Source organism: Pseudonaja textilis, chromosome 18 (assembly GCF_049901715.1).
Source record: "Pseudonaja textilis isolate UNSWEBS1 chromosome 18, rPseTex1.2, whole genome shotgun sequence".
Classification (NCBI taxonomy): Eukaryota; Metazoa; Chordata; class Lepidosauria; order Squamata; family Elapidae; genus Pseudonaja; species Pseudonaja textilis.
This window is the reverse complement of record NC_142007.1, coordinates 2,144,926-2,165,195: the sequence shown is the minus strand read 5'-3', so window position 1 is coordinate 2,165,195 and position 20,270 is coordinate 2,144,926. Positions and strand designations below refer to the sequence as shown.

Below are 20,270 nucleotides of genomic sequence, written 5' to 3'. Positions count from 1 at the left end.
AGACATGGATGGGTGATAGACAGATGATAGATAAATAGATTAGAAAGAGAGAGAGAGATATGGATGGATAATAGATAGATAGATGATTGATAAATAGATATGGATGATAGATAGATAGATAGATAGATAGATAGATAGATAGATAGATAGATAGATAGATAGATAGATAGATAGATAGATATTCAACTTGTCAAGGTTGAGAAACATAGCAAGAGACAGCATTTCTCAAACTTTGTGACTTTAAGTTGTGTGGACTTCAACTCCCAGAATTCTGCAGGCGGCCCAGGGAATTCTGGGAGTCGAAGTCCACACATCTTCGACTTGTCGGTTCCACAGCCCCCAAATTAGTTAAAAATCTTATTGCAGGTTGTGTGGTCTCTGTTTGTATTCTTGTCAGAAGCAAATAATACAAATACAAAAAACAAAGCAATCCATTGGCAAACTATTCTCCTGGCCAAATTTAAAAACTCAGTTTTTTTTCTTTTTGACGCACTTTTAAAAAAAGTCTTGATTATTTTTTGTGGGTTTTTTTTCATTTGTTTTTGGCTGGGGGAGGGGTTCTGTATTTTAACTTTCTTTTGAATAAAACAAAATAATAGAATGAAAAATGAAAAAAAGCACTCATTGGGCTGGCAGTTCACCGTAAAGCAAACTCGAACAAAATTTCTCAGCTTTGCATTCTGCTCAGGAAAGGACAGAAAAGGAATATCATTGCTGAGTTGCTAAATAGTTAATGCAGTGGTCAACCAGCTCCAAATTGTACAAATACTGGCTGGTTGGGCAAACAAAACGGGTTATTTCAACTGGGCACCATTTCCGTGTTGAAAAAGCCAAAAACGTTGGCGTTTATTTCAAATCCTAAAGAAACACCCAGAATGAGGGTTTTTTTTTACCCATCTCTGGGTAAAAAATATGTCAACCGTAGCTGTTCCCCAACGTAAAGGAAATATCATTTCCTAACTCATGATGGGAAAACTGTGTGATCTCTGTTGAATTATTTTTTCTGACTGGCAAAAAAAGATGGGTTTGGTTTAATGCTTAACTACCATGGAATGTAAACCTTTTTATTCCTGTAAAATTAAGTTTTGAAATGTAGTAAAAAAAATCTCAAAATTTGATGTATATTGTGGTTTTTTTTTTATTACCTGGAGTTTAATTCACTGTATTTAATATCTGGGTTTTTGGTTTTCCCTTTTCGGTATAGATTTTTCCTGGAAGAGTTGGTCTCTAGCTAAATCTGTGATTAATTGCTATCTGTCATGGGACTTTTTGAAAAACAAAGACGTGATTTTATTTTAAAGCTCAATCACATCTAAAAGATTATGCAAGCCAACCTTGTCAGGAAAGAGAAGGGTGGATATGTTTACATGATGTATAAGTATATTTACAGTATATTTATAAAAGTACAATACAGTGTACTTAAAAGATATTTCTCAGAGTGTGAAATAAAATGACCACTAGGGGCAGCATAGAGTTGTTTTCAGTGTCTCTATTGCCACCCACTGGTGTATATTTTTGCTATCCAACTAACTATATTCTACATTTTTTTTTTTGCAAATTGACAATAAATGTATAAATATAGAGAGGCCCCTAGGCCAGAGAGAGATCAAGTATGAAAGGATCATCCTAAAGACATTTTTTCAAATCTAACATCTCATTTAGTCATGCTTCCCCTTCTGCTTAAAATACATTCAGCACACTTTCCTTGAGTAAAAGACAGTTGCATTTCCCACTGGGCTGGACCTTGTCCTCATAATGATGAGAAGAAGGTGGAGAAACTGGTTTTAATTGTAGGAGTGAGATGGGTGTGCAAATCTTGAGTACACACAGCCTCCCAGTAGATAAAAGGAGAACAAGGTACAATCAGGAAGACAGATAGCAGTTCAATCAATCGATCGATTAATAAGCAAGCCACACACAATTTTTACACATGCAACTGGCAAATAGGTGGGTGGGTGGGTGGGTGAGTGGATGGATGGATGGATAGATAGCTAGATATGGATGGGTGATAGATAGACAAATGATAGATAGATAGATAGATAGATAGATAGATAGATAGATAGATAGATAGATAGATAGATAGATGGATAGATGGACAGATGGATGGATGGATAGATAGATAGATAGATAGATAGATAGATAGATAGATAGATAGATAGATAGATAGATAGATAGATAGATAGATATGGATGGATGATAGATAGATGTGGGTGATAGATAGATAGATAGATCAACCTTGGCAATCTCCACTCCTATGATTCTGTGTTCTATGATGTGTGGACTTCAACTCCCAGAATTCCCCAGCCAGCATGAGCCACCAAGAAGAAGCTAAAATTTACCCTGATCTTCTCTTGGTGGCAAGCTGGAAGCATAGGTTGGGGTGTGTCACCGTTTGTGTTATGACCGTCAATCATCCTTTGCTGCTCCGTGCCAGGTAGAGCCGTTTCTCAAAACGTTGGTCGCTGGGGAATTCTGGGAGTCGAAGTCCTGCCAACTCTTTAAAAGTTGTCAAGGTGCTTTGGGTAATAGAAACCACACTGAAAGCCAACAAAGGCTTGTTAAAACTATGTTTGGTTTTTTTTTTTTTAAAAGGAAAAGCACTGACCTGGAATTCGGTTCCTTCAGATTGGTCTTTTTCCAAGCTGTCCATGGTGAAGAAAATTGCCTGGAGGTTTTCTGAGGGCTGAGGGCCAATAGTTCCCACTTGCCTTCTTCCAAGAAGTAGATCTACAACTGCTCCCAGAGGGAGGGGGAATGAGTGTCGGGGCGCAGAAGCACCCCCAAAGCTAACACGTATCTTCCCAGCTGGTCTTCCGAACCGAAGAGCGTCCGGTAGGCCCATGGCCTTGCTGACACCGTCCAGTTTCTGCAATGAGTGCCTCTCCTGCAGAAAATGGTAGCAAGCTCTCCAGTTCCTGTTTACAGAGGCAGGTTTTAGCTTCAGCCAGCAGTCCAAGGAAGGAGAGATGCTAATGGTTTGGGTTTTCATTTGGCCAGGAGATTTTAAATATTTAGAAAGGGCTAAGTAAACATCTTTGGAAAAGCTCTCCCCAGGTTCTGCCTCCCACCCCACCCCCCACTTTGAAACTGGAAGGAGCTGGGGTTTATAAAGGGCCCATGGTGGGAAAGGGAGGAAAGGAAAGGAAAGGAAAGGAAAAGAAAGGAAAAGAAAGAAAAAAGGAAAGAAAAGAAAAAAGAAAAGAAGCTGGGAGGGAAGGAAAGGAAAGGAAAAGAAAGGAAAAGAAAGGAAAGGAAGATGGAAGGGAAGGGAAGGAAGGGGAAGGAAAGGAGAAGAAAAGAAAAGGAAAGAAAGGAAAGGAAAGGAAAGGAAAGGAAAGGAAAGGAAAGGAAAGGAAGATGGGAGGGAAGGGAAGGGAAGGGAAGGAGGGAGGAAGAAGAGCACAGAAGGAAAGGGAAAGTAGGTGAGGAGAAGGGAGGGAGGAAGGAAAGGAAAGGAGGGAAAGAGGGAAAGGAAAGGGGGAAGGAAAGGAAAAGGAAGAAAAGAAAGGAAAGAAAAGGAAGAAGGGAGGGGCAGGGAGGAAAGGGAAGGGAAAGAAAGGAAAGGAAAAGAAAAGAAAGGAAAAGGAAAAGAAAAGAAGTTTTTGATTGCATAGGCAAACTTATTTCTGTTTATTTATTGAGTGGTATTTTTGATACTGTAGGAAAACATCTATCTATCTATCTATCTATCTATCTATCTATCTATCTATCTATCTATCTATCTATTTTCTATGCTGTTCATCTCCCCTACAAGGTGACTTTGGGTAACTCCTGGAGTTACGGCCATAATGGAGCCTCGCTTAGCGACTCCCCTCCAGCGCTGTTCTTCCTGACGAGGCCGTTAAATGCTCTCACAGGTGAGGTGGTGGAGGGGGAGGAAATCGCCTCAGGGCTTGGGAGGCCCAGCCAAGGCCCCAGACCCACTGAGGCGCCCTGTACCCCACCTCCTGCCCCTCGGGGTCTCCCCGCTGCTTCCTACCCAGCCCCTCAGCCCCCTCAAGGGAGCCCAAGGCCGCTGCCCACTCCCCAGGGCCTGGCAGGCCTCAGCCTTCTCCTCAGGCCCAGAAGCCCCCAACCCCTCTTTCTGCGTAGCCTCCTGGCCAGCGAGAGGAGAGGCTCCGATTGCCTAGAGAGGTGACCTCAGAGCGTTCCTCCCGCTCTGGCAGCCTCCTTTAAAAAAAAAAAAAAAAAGGAGACTGCCCCCTACAGGAAGGCGGGAGTAGCGCCCGCTGGACCAATAGGACTGCCTGCCTGCCAGGTAGCCTCTCTAGGAAAAGGGAACCTCGCATCTCGTTGGCAGAAAAGTGAGGGGGAGAGGCTGGGGGACCCCAAAGGGTGGAGGGTGAAGAAGGGGGGTCCTAATAAGGTAGGGGAGGCCTGGGGGGCTGGGGGAAGCATCCTATAGGGCAGGGGTGTCCAACCTTGGCAACTTTAAGACTTGTGGACTTCAACTCCCAGAATTCCTCAGCCAGCTTTGCTGGCTGAGGAATTCTGGGAGTTGAAGTCCACAAGTCTTAAAGTTGCCTAGGTTGGACACCCCTGCTATAGGGTATACTATCTCCCCCCGCCGTACACTACAGGCAGTCCTGACCCTTACGACTGCTCGTTTAGCGTCCAATTACAAAGGCCCTGAGGGGAAAAAAGTGACTTTTGACCGTTTTCCACCTTTAACGACCGTTGCAGCCTTTCCCCGTAGTCCCGTGATCCAAATTCGGCTCCCTTTTCCCCAGCCTTGTGGCCTTCTCCATGTACAGATAGTCCTCGACTGACAACTGTTCATTTAGTGACCGTTGGAAGTTGCCACGGCACTTGACGAAAAAGGACTTTAAGGACCGTTCCTCACCCTTAAAGGACCATCGCGGGATCGGGATTCGGACGCTCAGCAACCTCCTCGTATTTATGACGGCGGCATAACCGCATGACACCCCCCCATCACCCTTTTGCGACCTTCGAGTCAAGCGGGATTCGCTTAATGACTGAACAACGGCAGCGATTCACTTGACAACTGAGGTGAGAAAGGTGATAAGATGAGGGCAAAACCCGCTTAGGAAAGGGTTCTCACTTAGCAACGGAGGTTTTGGGCTCAAATGTGGCGCTACGTCGAGGACTAACCGGAGTAGCGTTAGATTTTCTTTTGAGGGCCTGAGTATCCGATCCTCCCTCAATGCACTGTTCACAAACACGGACATCGTCAGCCAAGAGTGGTATTCAAATCGCATTCCATCTTGGGCTTTGCGCGACGTCGGAACGAAGGAGGAAGAAAAACCCTCATCCTTTCCTCCCAAAGTGAGACATAAATATATGCAGCTGCAAATGCCATTTATTTTTTATTTTTATTTTTTTTTCCCTGTTTGTTCCTCGATTCTCTGGAATTAAATCCGGGCTCCTTGGAGTTTTACCTCTTTGCTGGCTGATCTGGAGCAGAAAGGATTTTTTATTATTTCCTGCGTGGTGTGATTAGAGCCACGCTCCCCTCCAGAGATAGCGGGATGGACGGAATGGGTTTCAAGAAGTAGATGGCCTTGTCTCTGGGAGCCTGGGGGAATTTGCAAGTTACCAAGTTAGCAATTTAAGTTTCCCATAAAAGGATAACGCTATAGGTTTGGGCTCCAGGGACCCCTCGCTTTCCTTTTCCAACCACGGCTCCGTCTTCGTTTTAATTCTGGGCTTTATAACTTATTTTTTTCTTCTTTTTTTCTTCCCCTTTGCTGTCGATGTTTTTTTTGTAGGGTGGGAGAGAGAAATAAATGTTCCTCCACTTGCACCCCCCACCACTACGTTCCCAATTTCGTTCTCTATTCAGAGAATTCTGTTTTAGCCCTTAATTTTTTTTCTAAACAGGTCATTAGGAAGGGGAAGGAGGGAGGGGAGGAGGAAGGGAAGGAAGGAAGGAGGAAAAAGAGGGAAAGGAAGGAAGGGAAGAAGGGGAGAGGGAAGAAGGAGGGAAGAAAGGGGAGAAGGGAGGGAGGAAGAAAGGAAGGAAAAGAGGGTGGGAGGGAAGGAAGGAGGAGGGAGGAAAGAAAAAGGGAAAGGAAGGAAGGAGGGAGGCAGAGAACGGAGGGAGGGAGGAGGAAAAACAGAAAGGAACTTAAGGAAGGGTGGGAAGAAAGGAGGGAGGGAAGGAGAGAAGGAAGGGAAGAAAGAAGGAGGGAAGAAAGGGGTAGAAGAGAGGGAGGGAGGTGGAAGGAAAGAAAGAGGGGAAGGAAGGAAGGAGAAAGAGAAGGAAAGAAGGGAGTGTTGGAGGAGGGAAGAAAGCAGGAGAAGGGAGGGAAGAAGAGAGGGAGGGAGGAAGGAAGGAAGGAAAGATCCTCCCTCCCTCCCTCCCTTTTCCAGTGATTCACTTAAGAACAGTGGCAAAAAATGTGGTAAAATGGGATGAAGCTCACTTAATAAAGGTCTGGGAGTTGAAGTCCACAAGTCTTAAAGTTGCCAAGGTTGGGGACCCCTGCATCACCCGAACCCACCCGAGAGGCCGTTAATCTTCCAGAAACATGGCGGCTTCGCCAACAAGGATGACGTCCCCAATCTTTCCCGCTGAGCCGAAGACGTGAACACAGGCAGGAGGAACAACGGAAACGTCCAAGAAGCTTCTCCGAAAACTAATAACATCTTGAAGGATGCAGGCAGAATTCCCTGGGTTCAAAAATCAGACTTGGGGAGTTGGATAGCTTTTCCTTGGAACCTGACCCCAAATTTCAGGGTGCAAGATTTTTGGAGGGCCAGTCGGATCTCGTGTCTTTCCACGGAGTCCTTACTTTCTTTGAAGGAAATGCGGCTCCTTGGCCGCTTCCCCGGAAAATGATGCCGGTTACTGAAGGCCAACTTTTCTTTGAAGCTGCCCATAACTTCAGGCTATGGAGGGAAGCAATTAAAATAGACTTGCAAGACCATTCACATGGATTCAATGGTGCCTCTTTTTTTCTTTTTCTTTTTAATATTCCGGTCCTAGTTTATGTTCATCACCCAGGCTGGGTAATTTTCTGAAGCGCAGCCTGCAGGTGAGGGTGAGAAGAACCATCCGTTGGAAATTTTAAAAAATGCGATAACAGGTAAAATAAAACGATAAACCAGGCAAAACTCAACACGCCGCCCTGAACCTTCTATAATTAATTTCATTCCTATATTTCCATCTGTTGTGCAACGGATGTTTATACCTCTCTATAACTTGATATTGAACTACAAATAAATTTAGGGGTTGAAGTATTCTCATTCCACAAGTATAGTATTATTATTATTATTCATTATTATTATTTATTCCACATCCTTATTTTATTTAATGCACATTGTTTTATTCCACATCCTTATTTAATGCACTTATTATTTTATTCCACGTCCTTATTTAATCCCCTTATTATTTTATTTCCCCTTATTTAATCCACCTATTATTTTATTTCCCACCCTTATTTAATCCACTTATTATTTTATTCCACATCCTTATTTAATGCACTTATTATTTTATTCCACGTCCTTATTTAATCCACATATTATTTTATTTCCTGCCCTTATTAAATTTAATACAATTATGGTTTGGTATGGTCTTTCAACCTCACTATCTTCTGCATTTTTCCACGACATAGTTATAAAAGGGAAAAAAAAAATACAACCTAGAATTAAAGCCCTGGAAATCACATATCATCTCTTCTTTTTCCCTCCTCCCAAGGATCAGATGGATTTTTTTTTTTCCATTCACAGCCCTAAGCAGAATCGGTTAAAATATAACCCTGAGACCAGGTATGAGTTCCCCTTTGCGATTCTCATTAACTGGGCCATTGGTTTCAATGGTTTTTTTTTTTAAAAAACCCAGCAACACCAAAACAGCCATGGAAGTAAATTGCATTGATCCGGGATACAAGCAGAAGAAAGTGAAAAAAAAAAGCTTTCTGCCCCGGGGCGACTAAGCAGTATACTGGTTCTACTTGAACTCGTATCTTTTCTTTCCCAGAATCCTTGATGTTTTCCATTCTTTGGGCTACTCTTCTTCTCACGTTCTCCTTTTCCCAGAAGATTATTGGTGCAGTGCCTTCATCCAGACATCAACCATTACGGTGGGTATCCCGCTACTCAGCATTGTTTGCGATGCATACTAAAAAGGACAATCCTCAAACAAACCACATAACCTACCACGTAACCGTTTGTTCCAGCCAGGAAGAACTTTCAGTCTGTCCCTTTTCCCATGACAGAAACTTTCTTAGTACGGCAGACTTCCTGTCCGTTCCCCTCAGCTGTTCCCACTCTTCCTATAGCAGCACAATGAGTACTAAACAAAGGCCGAGTATTGGGACAATATTTTCACATCATTGTTCGGTATCAACTTTTGACGAGTTTTGATGCAGTTGAGCATGAGGTTCCACTATATTTTGTTAACACCTAATCGACGGTGAAGGACAACAAGCAATGGATGGAAACCAATCAGAAAGAGATGGGTTAGAAATAAGGAGGAACTTCCTGATGGCGAGAACAATTAATCGGTGGAATGGCTTGCCTTCGGAAATTATGAGGACTCCATCACTGATTTAAGAAGAGATTGGACAGCTGTTTGTCCAGAATGGTATAGGGTCTCCTTCTTGAGCAGTGAGTTGGACTAGAAGATCTCTGAGGTCCCTTCTGACTCTGTTATTGTGCTGTTAACATTGGGAGTAGCATATTTCTAGCTTCTCAAGCTGTATCCCCTGAAGAAATAGCGTGTATGACATCACTGCTCTAGAACCTTTCAAGTATTCTAAGCGGCCTCCAATCCAGACCATTTCTCCAGGTGAGCAAGGAAACAGTCTACGGAATGTCCGATCCCAGATTTTTAGATATCCCAGCTGTCATCTTTGATAATGGATCCGGACTGTGCAAGGCTGGCATTGCTGGCGATAGCGCCCCAAGGTCCGTCATCACAGCCATCGTGGGCCGTTCAAAAGCCAAAGCCACCATGCTTGGCGCAGGTCAGAAAGAATATTACATTGGGGAAGAAGCTCAGTCCAAACGCGGTGTTTTATCCTTGAATTATCCCATCGATCACGGCATTGTGACCTCCTGGGATGACATGGAACGGATCTGGAGGCACGTTTATGACTGCGAGTTGAGGCTCAAGTCCAGTGAGAGGCCCGTGTTGCTGACCGAAGCCCCTCTGAATCCCCTCCAGAATCGGGAGAGGATGACTCAGATTATGTTCGAGAACTTCAAAGTCCCAGCGATGTACGTAGCCGTCCAAGCCACCTTGGCACTCTATGCATCAGCACGTACCACCGGCATAGTCATGGACAGTGGCGATGGGGTCACCCACACAGTTCCCATCTACGAAGGGTACTGCTTACCCCACGCGGTCTCCAGGTTGGACGTGGCCGGGAGGGACATCACAGAATACTTCATGAGGCTCCTTCTGGAGAGCGGGCATTCCTTCGTCAGCACAGCCGAAAGAGAAATTGTGAAGGACATCAAGGAGAAGCTGTGTTATGTCGCATTGGATCCCATCCAAGAAATGAAAACTAAGCTGGAGTACCTTCTCAGAGAGTACAAATTACCCGACGGCAATGTCATCCAAATTGGGAGCCAACTCTTCCGCGCTCCTGAGGCCCTTTTCGCCCCCACCGACATCGGCATTGATGCGCCGGGCGTCCACCGGATGGTCTTCAACAGCATCATGAAATGTGACATCGACGTCCGGCGAGATCTTTACGGCAATATTCTCCTTTCGGGCGGATCAACGTTGTTCTGCGGGCTAGATGAGCGCATCCTTCAGGAGATGCAACTTCAGGTCCCTCTGGGGATATCGGTGAGGATCATCGCTCCTCCGGAAAGGAAGTACTGCGTGTGGATCGGGGCCTCCATATTGACTTGCTTAACAGCGTTCAGGCAGATGTGGGTCACCTTGAACGACTACCAAGAATTTGGACCTAGCGTGGTGCACCGGAAATGTTTTTAGGAAGAATCGTTTCCCTTGGTCAATGAGTTAGGACAGTGGAAGTTCAAATAATTATCAGGACATAGAACGTTCATGGATGACACATAATTCTTTGAACTTCTGTTGTTGTCTATCCAAAGACAGATTTCTCATATGTCTGTATTTATATGTACTGTATATATGAAATCTGCCTTTGGGTGTGTGGACTGGCTAGAAAGGTCAGTAAATAAATGATGGAGTCACAGATGTAAGGACCACGCTGCATTTTCTTCATTGTCCTTTGTTCTTCAGAAGCCCTATTTTGCTGTCCTTGCTTAATAAAGAGATAGGATGGACTTGCTTCCCACGACGACTGAAAATGCTGAGGTGGGGAGGGCCAAAGAGACAAGACAGGTTGGTAGGTGGGCGTTGATAAATTAGGCTCCTGAAAATAAACAAAAGTTGGGCAGAAGGAGGGCCGACTTAATTTCCTCCCTTCTTACCAAATTGATCTGAGACAAAAAAAATAAAATGCATTTTATAGAGTTTTCACTTATTTTTGCTTCCTACCGTGAACAGCTCTGTAAATCTAGTGCTTTTCCAACACAGGGTGCAACCCTCCTGATCACCAGTAGGGGGGCAGCAACAAGGAAAGACACCTCTGATCTCTTGGAGGCCCCTTAGTGGTCATTCCAATTTTTTTTTGCAATTTTGTATTGCAAGAAGAGAAGGGTAGAGGGACTCCTGCTTGATTAAGAGCATGAACTAGAAGGGGCCTTCCAATCCTATTGTTCTGTATTCTAAGAAACCCAACAACTGAAATAGCAGGGATGGAGACAGAGACGAGAAGATAGCCTTATGTTCTTGATATGTTTTGGACTTTATTTTGCATTTGTGGAAGAGCTCATGTTAAATATCTGAAGACCATCCTCTGGTCAAGATAGTGGATCTTGTCAAGGAGAAAAGGCGAAAGCCTCTTTGTCTTTATCGAAGTATCTCTGACATACCTCTTGAACTTTCTGGTTCCATCCTAAATATTTGAAGAACCTCTCTGAAGAACATCCAAGATAGCGGATCTCAAAATCTCTGAAGAACATCCAAGATAGCGGATCTTGAAATCTCTGAAGAACATCCAAGATAGCAGATCTTGAAATTTCTGAAGAACATCCAAGATAGTGAATTTTGACTGAGAGAAGACTTGAAATCTTTATCAAAGTGGCTTTGAAGGATCTCTTGAACTTTCTGGTCTCCTAGAGACAACTCAACAATTGTTAGACAGGACCTCATTCATTGTGAAGTCATGACTATGGACCATTTTTCCAATTTTCTCAAATGGGAGAGACTGTGGAGGTTTTTTGGTTGTTGTTTTCAGACTGATAAAGTGTTTTCATTCCCAGGAAACACTCAAAGGTACATCTCGGAGTCTCCTAGCACTCCGATGGCCAGGTGCTGAACAGATAGACGTTATCCCGAAATGGGCCGAGAGGGCTTCGCATCTTCAGCTCCCAAGACTCGAATTTCCAGCTCCCAAGCTGTGATCATTGACAATGGCTCCGGGCTTTGCAAATCGGGAATTTCTGGAGAAATTAACCCACGGCACGTCATGGCCACCGTCCTTGGTTACCCCAGAAGCAAGTTGCCTCTTTCCAAGGCTAAACAGAAAGAATGCTACGTGGGATTTGAAGCCCAGAATAGACAAGACGTCCTCTCGTTGACCTATCCCATCGAAGCGGGCGTCATCACTTCCTGGGACGAGATGGAGACCATCTGGAAGTACATCTACGACAAAGGGTTGGGGGTGAAGGCCTTCGAGAGACCTCTGCTGATGTCGGAATCTCCGCTGAACCCCAAAGAGGACCGAGCCAAGCTCACCCAGCTGATGTTTGAATATTTCAAGGTCCCGGCTTTCTATCTCTCCATCCAGGCCATCCTCTCCCTCTACGCTTCTGCGCGTTACACGGGGATTGTCATTGATTGTGGGTTTGGTGTCAGCCACGCCGTCCCGGTGTATGAGGGATACTGTCTCCCACACGCCGTTTGCCAGCTGGGCCTGGGGGGCCGAGACATCACCCAGTTCCTGAGAGAACTTCTTCTGGAAAACAGGCAGTACTTCTGGAACTTCCCGGAAGCCAACACCGTTGTGGAGGACATCAAGGTCAAGCTGTGTTTTGTGGCCTTGGATGCCCACCACCGAGAGAGCAAGCCCTCCGAAGAGCTCCCCAAAGAATATAAGCTTCCTGACGGCAACCGGATCCAGATTGGGGACCCCCTTTACCTGGCCCCGGAGATCCTCTTCACTCCGAGCAACGTCAACCACAAGGGCCAGGGCCTCCACAAACTCGTCGCCCACAGCATCAAGAAATGCGACCCCACCATCCGTAACGTGCTGTATTCCAATGTGCTGATCTCGGGAGGGTCCTCTCTTTTCCCAGGTTTGGACGAACGGATGTTCAAAGGCCTGGAAGCAGAAGCCCCGCAAGGCGTCCCCCTCAAGGTCATTGCTCCCCCAGACCGGTGGTTCTCGGCATGGATCGGGGCGTCGATCATCACCTCCTTGAGCACCTTCAAACAGATGTGGGTGACGGCTGCCGACTACCGAGAATATGGGCCAAATATTGTCCACCGACGGTGCTATTGAGGAAGGGGGAACGGGAAAATGTCTCCTGTTTTGGGCTCAGAGCTGAAGGCAATTCAAAGAAAGAAGAAAAAATAGCAAGCGTTTCCACCTTTTCCCCCAAAAGGTTAAATAAATAATTGATTTTAAAGCCTGAGAAACTATCTGGATTTGATGTACTTCCTGCTTGGAGATCTTAACAGATAGCAGATAACCAGAGTTGGAAGGGACCTTGTAGGTCATCTAGTCCAACTCCCCTCCCCAAGCAGGAGACCCTACACCATTTCTGACAGATGGGAGTCCAATCTCTTCTTGAAAGTCTCAAGTGATGGTGCTCCCACAACTTCCGAGGGCAACTTCTGTTCCATTGGTTGATTGTTGATTGTTCTCACTCTCAGAAAGTTTCTCCTTATTTCCAGGTTGAATCTCTCCTTGTTCAGTTTCCATCCATTCTTCCTTGCCTGGCCTTCGGGGTTTTAGATCTAGTCCATCCCGCTCTGCTCAAACAGGAGGCCCCATACCATTCATCTGTCCAGTTTCTTCTAACTTTGGACTGTCTTCCTGTAGCCCCAACCCATCCCATCCACTCTTCCTGTAGGCAAGTTCAGACAACAAAAGCTTTAAAGGTTTTGAGAATACCAGTTATTATTGTAGGGTTTAATAATAGAATCCTGGGAGCCTGTCTGATGCCGTCTAATGCCAAACAAAATTAAAACAAGGTTTTTTTAAGTTTCTCGGTCTTTGTCCTGTCTCAAGAGCAATACCTTCTAAGCCACCTTCTCCACTAACAGTTCACTCACCTTCTCACCATTCCCAACCAATATTTATACACAGATTTAGGTAATTGAATAAGGAAAAGCAGCAAAAACCAGCCCGGGGTCTGGAGTTTCTCAGTAGTAATCCCCAAAGGAAAAAACAGGAGTCATCTACAACAAATAGTATCATGAGACCCCAACAGCCACAAGTTAAGACAAACAAGCACAAGATTATTAGCAGAACACATCGATTAACACTAACTAGCAGTGAGAAGTCATGACAAAAACTCTTTAATTTCACAGCGTATGGACTGGGTTCACCATAAGTTCAGTTGGAACCATCCAAGACCAAGCCAGATCCAAAAACGCTGGAGAATTTCTAAAAGCCTGGCTATCTGACAGATTTAGCCATCAACAGACACGCAGGCTTAAACAATAGCTACATACTGTGCAGAAGACACAATCGACGACCAAAATGGGAACAAAAAGACCTCCCCACCAGCAATCAACAGAAAAACGAGCATAGATGAAGTCCAAAATTTAAGATCAGACCATCAGTCAAGAAGCAAACAATACCCCAATCAAGAAACTGCCAGTCAAGCTAAGAATAAACGGCCCAACCAACTGCCACTGGGGAAGGAGAACCTCCAAGGCCACCTGAAGGGCAAACCGGTAGAATATAAACTGAGAGCAAACCCAACTCTTACTCTAGCACTGATGATGTTACCTAGTTTGGTAATGAAACATCTGCAAGTACAAAAACCAAGCTCAGGGAGCACCAAGGACCCTTCATTTCAACCCTGAGCTACAAATATTAATTTTTTATCAATTCTTTCTGGAGTAGTTTGCTTCTTGCCCGCAGGGTTAGATTCGTCCTTACCTAAATAATATTTTAGATGTTGATGGCTCTTCAAGGAACAGTCAATGCTGCAACCTGCTATCAATTCAGATTAAAATTCCATATAATTTGGGGGCTTGGGTTGCCGTTATTGATGGAGAAACACCTAGAATTCACCAGTAATCTTGCTATTACTGATTTTTATTTTCATTTGGTTTCTCAGTTGTCTATCCAGAGGTTAACCAAGGTGGCCATCAATATACTGGGCCCATCTTAGCACTTCCATTGTTCTCTTTTGATGTCATAGCATTTTTCTGATGTCAACCTCAAGGTGCTCTCCATTGGCTGACCACTGAAAATCAAACTGAAAGCTTATGAAACATCTGCAAAAATTTAACAGAGAAGACCACCATCCAAACTTAACACCACAGAGGAGCAATTGTGAAGAAATTGAAACCAGTGAGCTCATTTCTAGGATCTGAAAGCAAGAAGCATCATGGTGTCCAACATCCTCGGCCACCGGAAACCTCTTTCGTTGAGCCTGATTCAGAAAGACAACCAGTCATAACAATTATCTCTGAACATCCCGCGGTTGGATGCTTGCAATCTCTCCAAGACAAGTCTTGACTATTCGGAGAAGACCTTGTTTCCAGAAATACACGTCACCCGTACATAATACGAGAAGCCAGTTTTGAAAAGGGAGAAGGAAACCCATTTGTGATCTCTTAAGAATCCAGAACCTAGATGGAGGCAACGTTCCATCCTACTTAGAAGAGTGAGGAAAAAGAGTCATTGCAAATTCCGCTCGTCGGATTGAAGATGTCTCAGTTGAAAACCGCGGTCATTATTGACAATGGGTCAGGACTCTGCAAAGCGGGTTTCTCTGGGGAGGAGGCCCCTAGGACCATGGTGGCAACAGTTGTCGGCTACCCAAAGACTCGGGCGATCATGTTTGGCCCTGTTCAGAGAACGTGTTATGTCGGCAAAGAAGCCCAAGCCAAGAGAGGAATCTTATCTTTTAAATACCCAGTGGAGCATGGGATAGTGACTTCTTGGGATGACATGGAGAAGATCTGGAGATACATCTACAGGCATGGACTCAAACTAAGAGCCAAGGAGAGGCCGGTGTTGTTGACCGAAGCACCTATGAACCCAACGGCAAACCGAGAGAAGATGACGGAGATCATGTTTGAGCATTTCCAGGTTCCGGCTATGTTTGTAGGCCTTCAGGCTTTGATGGCCTTGTACGCCGCTGGCCGCACCACGGGGTTGGTTTTAGATAGCGGCGCCGGCGTCACGTTGACCGTACCCATCTACAAAGGCCACTGCTTGCTCCATGCCATCTCCAGGATGAATTTTGCGGGGCGGGATATCACCAGGTATCTCTCCACTCTCCTGCTGGAGAGCGGGCACAACTTCCTGAGCTCCGCTGAGAAGGAGATTGTGAAGAACATCAAGGAGAACTTGTGCTACGTGGCTCTGGATTCAAGTCGCCCAAAAGACAGAGCGTCCGTCCGCAGATACACCCTCCCTGACGGCACGCCTGTGGAGATCGGGGACCAGCTCTTCCGTGCTCCTGAATCCCTCTTCAACCCAACGGATGCTGGAGTTACGGCGCCGGGTATTCACCAAATGATCTCCGAGAGCATCTCCAAATGTGAAGGAAGCATCCACCAGGACCTCTGGAGAAGCCTTATCGTAGCGGGAGGATCCACCCTCTTTCCAGGTCTCAGCGAACGTCTTCTCAAAGAGCTAAGAAGCCTAGGCCCTCACGGCCTGCCGGCCAAGCTGGAAGCCCCAGCAAACCGAATACATTCCGTGTGGATTGGCGCGTCGGTGCTCACCAGCTTGCCTTCGTTTAAGAACATGTGGGTCACGCAGCAAGAATACAGAGAGGTTGGCTCCACGGTGCTGCAGAAGAAATGCTTCTGAGAAGAATAAATGGGCCAGTTATGAAAGCCGCCGTGCCCACCCCTCCTCATCCCACCCTCCAAAAATTTTTTGATTGGAAATGCTGGCGAGGGGCTAGTAAACCTTTCCACAAAGAAATCCGTGCCTTGTGGTATTTTTTGCAGCGTGGCAACAAAAGTTCCTTTATGGGAGAGGCAAAGAAAGAAGCCTTGTGGGCTGTATTTGGACGACCCCTGTTTTAATGTATGTTGTGGGAGGGGGAGAGTTGATGTCAGTAAGAGCGGGAAGCCGCCAGATGTTCAGTGCAGGAGCAACCAAGGGAATTTTTACTTCGAGGCCCGTAAGCCTTTTGCCACTTGCCATAAACAGGTAGAAGATTACACAAAAGTATGCCAGTGTTGAAGGGTGGGTGGTAGAGATGATCTAAGATAGATAGATAGATAGATAGATAGATAGATAGATAGATAGATAGATAGATAGATAGATAGATAGATGAGGGAGGGAGGGAGATGAAAAGGAAGGAAGGGAAGGAAGAAAGGAAGATGAAGGGAGGAAAGGAAAATGAAAGGGAAGGGAGGGAGGAGGAAAGGAAGGAAAGAATAGAAGGAAAAATGAATGGGAAGGAAGGAAAAAAGAAAGAAAAGTGAAGGGGGAAGGAAGGAAAAAGGAAAAGGAAGGAAGATGAAAAGGAAGGAAGGAAGATGGAAGGAAAGGAAAATGAAAGGGAAGTAAGTAAGTAAGTAAGTAAGTTAGATTCTCTCGGAGTAAAGTTCTGAATGGATCTACTCCAGGGGTAAATTGAAATTCGCAGGAGCTATAAACGGTTTCCCAATTCTGAAATTTCTAGATTTCCCTTGGAGGAAAATGCCAGGTTGGGGGGTGAAATCCGCTGACACATGTCAACTCCATAATGAACCCGCCATTGCAAAGCAGAAAGGATCAAAGTGGACAAATTGACATTGACAAAGTGACATTTTCTATATTGTTTCATTTCTGTGTTGTCTTTATTTTTGATTCCCTGTTCCCTTCCGCTGGCTTGCATGCACTAGACTAGCAGATGGCTACAAATATTGCAGCCAAACAAATAATCAGTGCATATTTAGAGAGCTGTTAAGAATCCGATTCAGCTGCCATTCCTCTCGGTCCTGTTTTATTTATTATTATTATTTATTTTGTTTTTTTTCCCCTCTCTGGCAGCCTGCTGAAAACCCATAAACAAATGCGATACAACTGTAGTTTGTGTAAGTATTTTACAGCTCGCTGACTTCCATATGAGCAGGATTTACAGGAACACAAAGGGCTTGACTCCTGCACCAATCGCTTAATGCGGGAGACAAACATAAAACACACCGCCTTGGAAATTGGACCCAATTGTGGAATTTTGCACAGAAATCCCAGCTAATGCAGACAGAAGGATGCAATTCTCTTGATTTTGCACAGGGGGAGAGAAACTAAATTAACTGCAGATCCTCCATGTTTCGTTTTTATTTTACGCTGCCTGCTAAAGTTGGGGTTTGGGCGGGTTTAGAAAATGAACACACCCAGATGCGTGTGGTAAGTGGTTTGTTAAGATGGCTGGTGGTTTTTTTGAGCTTTAGTATGATCAACCCCCACACACACCCCCAATAAATTTATTAAAGGGTAATAATCTGCTTTTGAATCTCCAATTTGCATAAAAAGCTTAAGTGGATGTAACTTTACATGCCATTTGCATATAAATTTATAAAATGGTCGTTTAAATTCATATAAATGTATATAAATTGTCATTTGCAGCAAGCAACTTCCACTTACACAAAGGGGATGTGACTTACGCAAATTACGTACTTCTACGCAAATGGCGTAAATGTAAAAGTACCTGAGGTACTTTTTACAATCTTGTCCATTGGGCGAGGAGGTACCTTTTACACAACCATTTACCCAAATGGCGTTAAAATCTGAGGCCTAAAATGGCCTTTAACAAATAAGGGAGGCCTCTGGGACTTGAAGAGGGCAGCTGCCATCACTTCTGGAACTGAGGCCTTTTCGGGCCTAGTCACAACAGAGACCCCTCTCCAAGCCTCAGGACTTCAACTCCCAGAATTCTCATCCATGGCCATGCTGACTGTGGCATTGTGGGAGTTGAAGTCCTTGGCCACCTAGAAAATGGCTTTGGTTGGGAAAGCTCTCACCTGGAGTGTAGTCGTGAGGAGGAAAAGGATCCGCTGCCATCCTAGCTGGTTAGAGGGTGTCAAGCTTCACCAGCCATTCAAATGAAACCGCAAACCCAGAGTTAAGAAGCTCTTCCTGGAAGATGGCAGTCAAAGCCTCCAGGAGAGAAAACCCACCTGGTTTTCCGAATGTGCCTTTAAGATGTGCTCAAATAGTGCCATTTTGGCCTCCTGGACACCTTATGGCGGGGGGAAACTGAAGGCCTCAAAATGTTTTACAGGTCAAAATAATCAACTAGCCACATTTGTGGACCTTGTTTGCAACCCCAACCACAAACAAACCTGGTTTGTTTCAACTGGGCAAGCCAAATTGGAAGGCCCCCAGCTGGATGACTCCATAAATCCAAATGGCAGCCAGATTCAGACAGCATTTCTGGGGGTTGCAGAAATTAAGCCACGAACTGGAGGCTTTCAAGACTGGACAGTAATTTAATTGGGATGATATAAAGTCCCCTACCTTGAGCAGCGGGTTGGACTAGAAAACCTCTGAGGTCCCTTTCAAGCCTACGATTCTATGTCCTAGGGAACTGGGTTTAATGTCATGGACAGTGGCCCAAGGGAGAAGGCCAGGAGATGGACTAACCAACATCTGCAGAGCGCAAGAGGCAACGTGGACCCAGCTGCACGACAGAAAGGATCCATTCTGGAAATGAGGACCTCTCCATGAACATACAGGTAGCTTTATCCTATCTATCTATCTATCTATCTATCTATCTATCTATCTATCTATCTATCTAATCTATCTTATAAATCTATCTTATCTATCAATCTAGCCCTATCTATACCTATCTAACCATCTTTCTAACCATCCATCTATCCATCCATCTATCCCTAACTATCCATCTATTTATACATCTATCTATCCATCCATCCATTTCTCTCTCTTTCTCCTATCTATCTATCTATCTATCTATCTATCTATCTATCTATCTATCTATCTATCTATCTATCCTTTCTCTCTATCAATCCTTTCTATTCTATCTATTCATACAGCCACCCATCTTATGTTTTTGCCTGGGGTGGCTTACAATTAAAACTGATTTTATTCCTGATTTTTATCAGCAGCAGCTCACACACCTGGCTATTTGATTGTTCAGCTTCGGGTACCAGAAATAACTGCAGTCCATCTCATAAATATTTGGCTGCAGGGATGATGGCTCCCAATCAGTCAATTAATCCATTATTATTACAGTCATCAACCAACATTAAGAGGATGGGCTTTTGTTTTTAGGAACAGACATAAAAATAGAATGGGCAGGAAATGGGTATGTAATAGCCACATAAACTGCTAAACATATGCATATAATAAATATATGTTTATAAGGCAGAGGGCATGAAAGGTACCAACGGCGAGAATATAACGTATAAAAAATGAAATATATCAGGGAAAGGGTGAAAGGCACACAAAAGGGTGAATCTAAAAAGGATTGGGATAAAACTGGTGCACATGGTCTTTTTCTGGCAATGTTTCTTTCCCCAATAACAACAACCCTGCGAGGTAGGGGGAACGGAGAAAGCAATGGGTTCAAAGTCAAAGGTAAGCTGCCTTTTGAAAACTTTCTGAATTCTGTGTCTAATATGGCAATTTCACCAGTGGTGTTGCCGTGTGGCAGGTTTTAAAAGAGCCAATTCCTACTTCAGCCTTGCCCAGGGTAAGTTAATTATTGATCATTTCATCGTATATGGGGTAAGTTGTCATTAGTACGTTATGCATGGTTTAAAATTGCTTTTCATTAGGCTGCGTTGTCGTGATGGAATTTTGCTGTCCAACTCTTTTGATTGTCTAATTGTGTGTGTGTGTGTGTGTATTTGCTAGCTCAACTCAGGGAGAGAATAACCGAAGGGGAAATTGACCCTTGGAAGAATTGGGTGCAAAATAACGAAGGCAGAATCATAGAATCTATGAGAAACTTTTCAGATCATCTAGTCTAGTCTTTCTCAATCTTAGCGACTTTAAGACTTCAATTCCCAGAATCCCCCAGCCACGACTATATCTGGGGAATTCTGGGAGTTCAAATCCTCATATCTTAAAAGAGTTTTTAGAGGATGATGACGTTATCCATTCAGTTGTGTCCGA

General features: G+C 44.5%; 2 protein-coding genes and 1 pseudogene across 2 annotated transcripts; all 3 read left to right on the top strand.

The window, feature by feature from the left end:
* Nucleotides 1–8,776: 8,776 nt before the first annotated feature.
* LOC113446238 (actin-1 pseudogene) lies at nucleotides 8,777–9,910 on the top strand (annotated as a pseudogene).
* A 1,432-nt stretch (nucleotides 9,911–11,342) lies between these two features.
* On the top strand, nucleotides 11,343–12,506 carry LOC113446233 (actin-related protein T2-like). Its single transcript, XM_026715778.2, has one exon. It carries the CDS (start codon nucleotides 11,343–11,345, stop codon nucleotides 12,504–12,506), a length of 1,164 nt encoding a protein of 387 aa, XP_026571563.1.
* Nucleotides 12,507–14,894: 2,388 nt separating this feature from the next.
* On the top strand, nucleotides 14,895–16,007 carry LOC113446248 (actin-like). The gene has a single exon (XM_026715807.2). The coding sequence runs from the start codon at nucleotides 14,895–14,897 to the stop codon at nucleotides 16,005–16,007; it is 1,113 nt and encodes a 370-aa protein (XP_026571592.1).
* The last annotated feature ends 4,263 nt before the right edge of the window (nucleotides 16,008–20,270 follow it).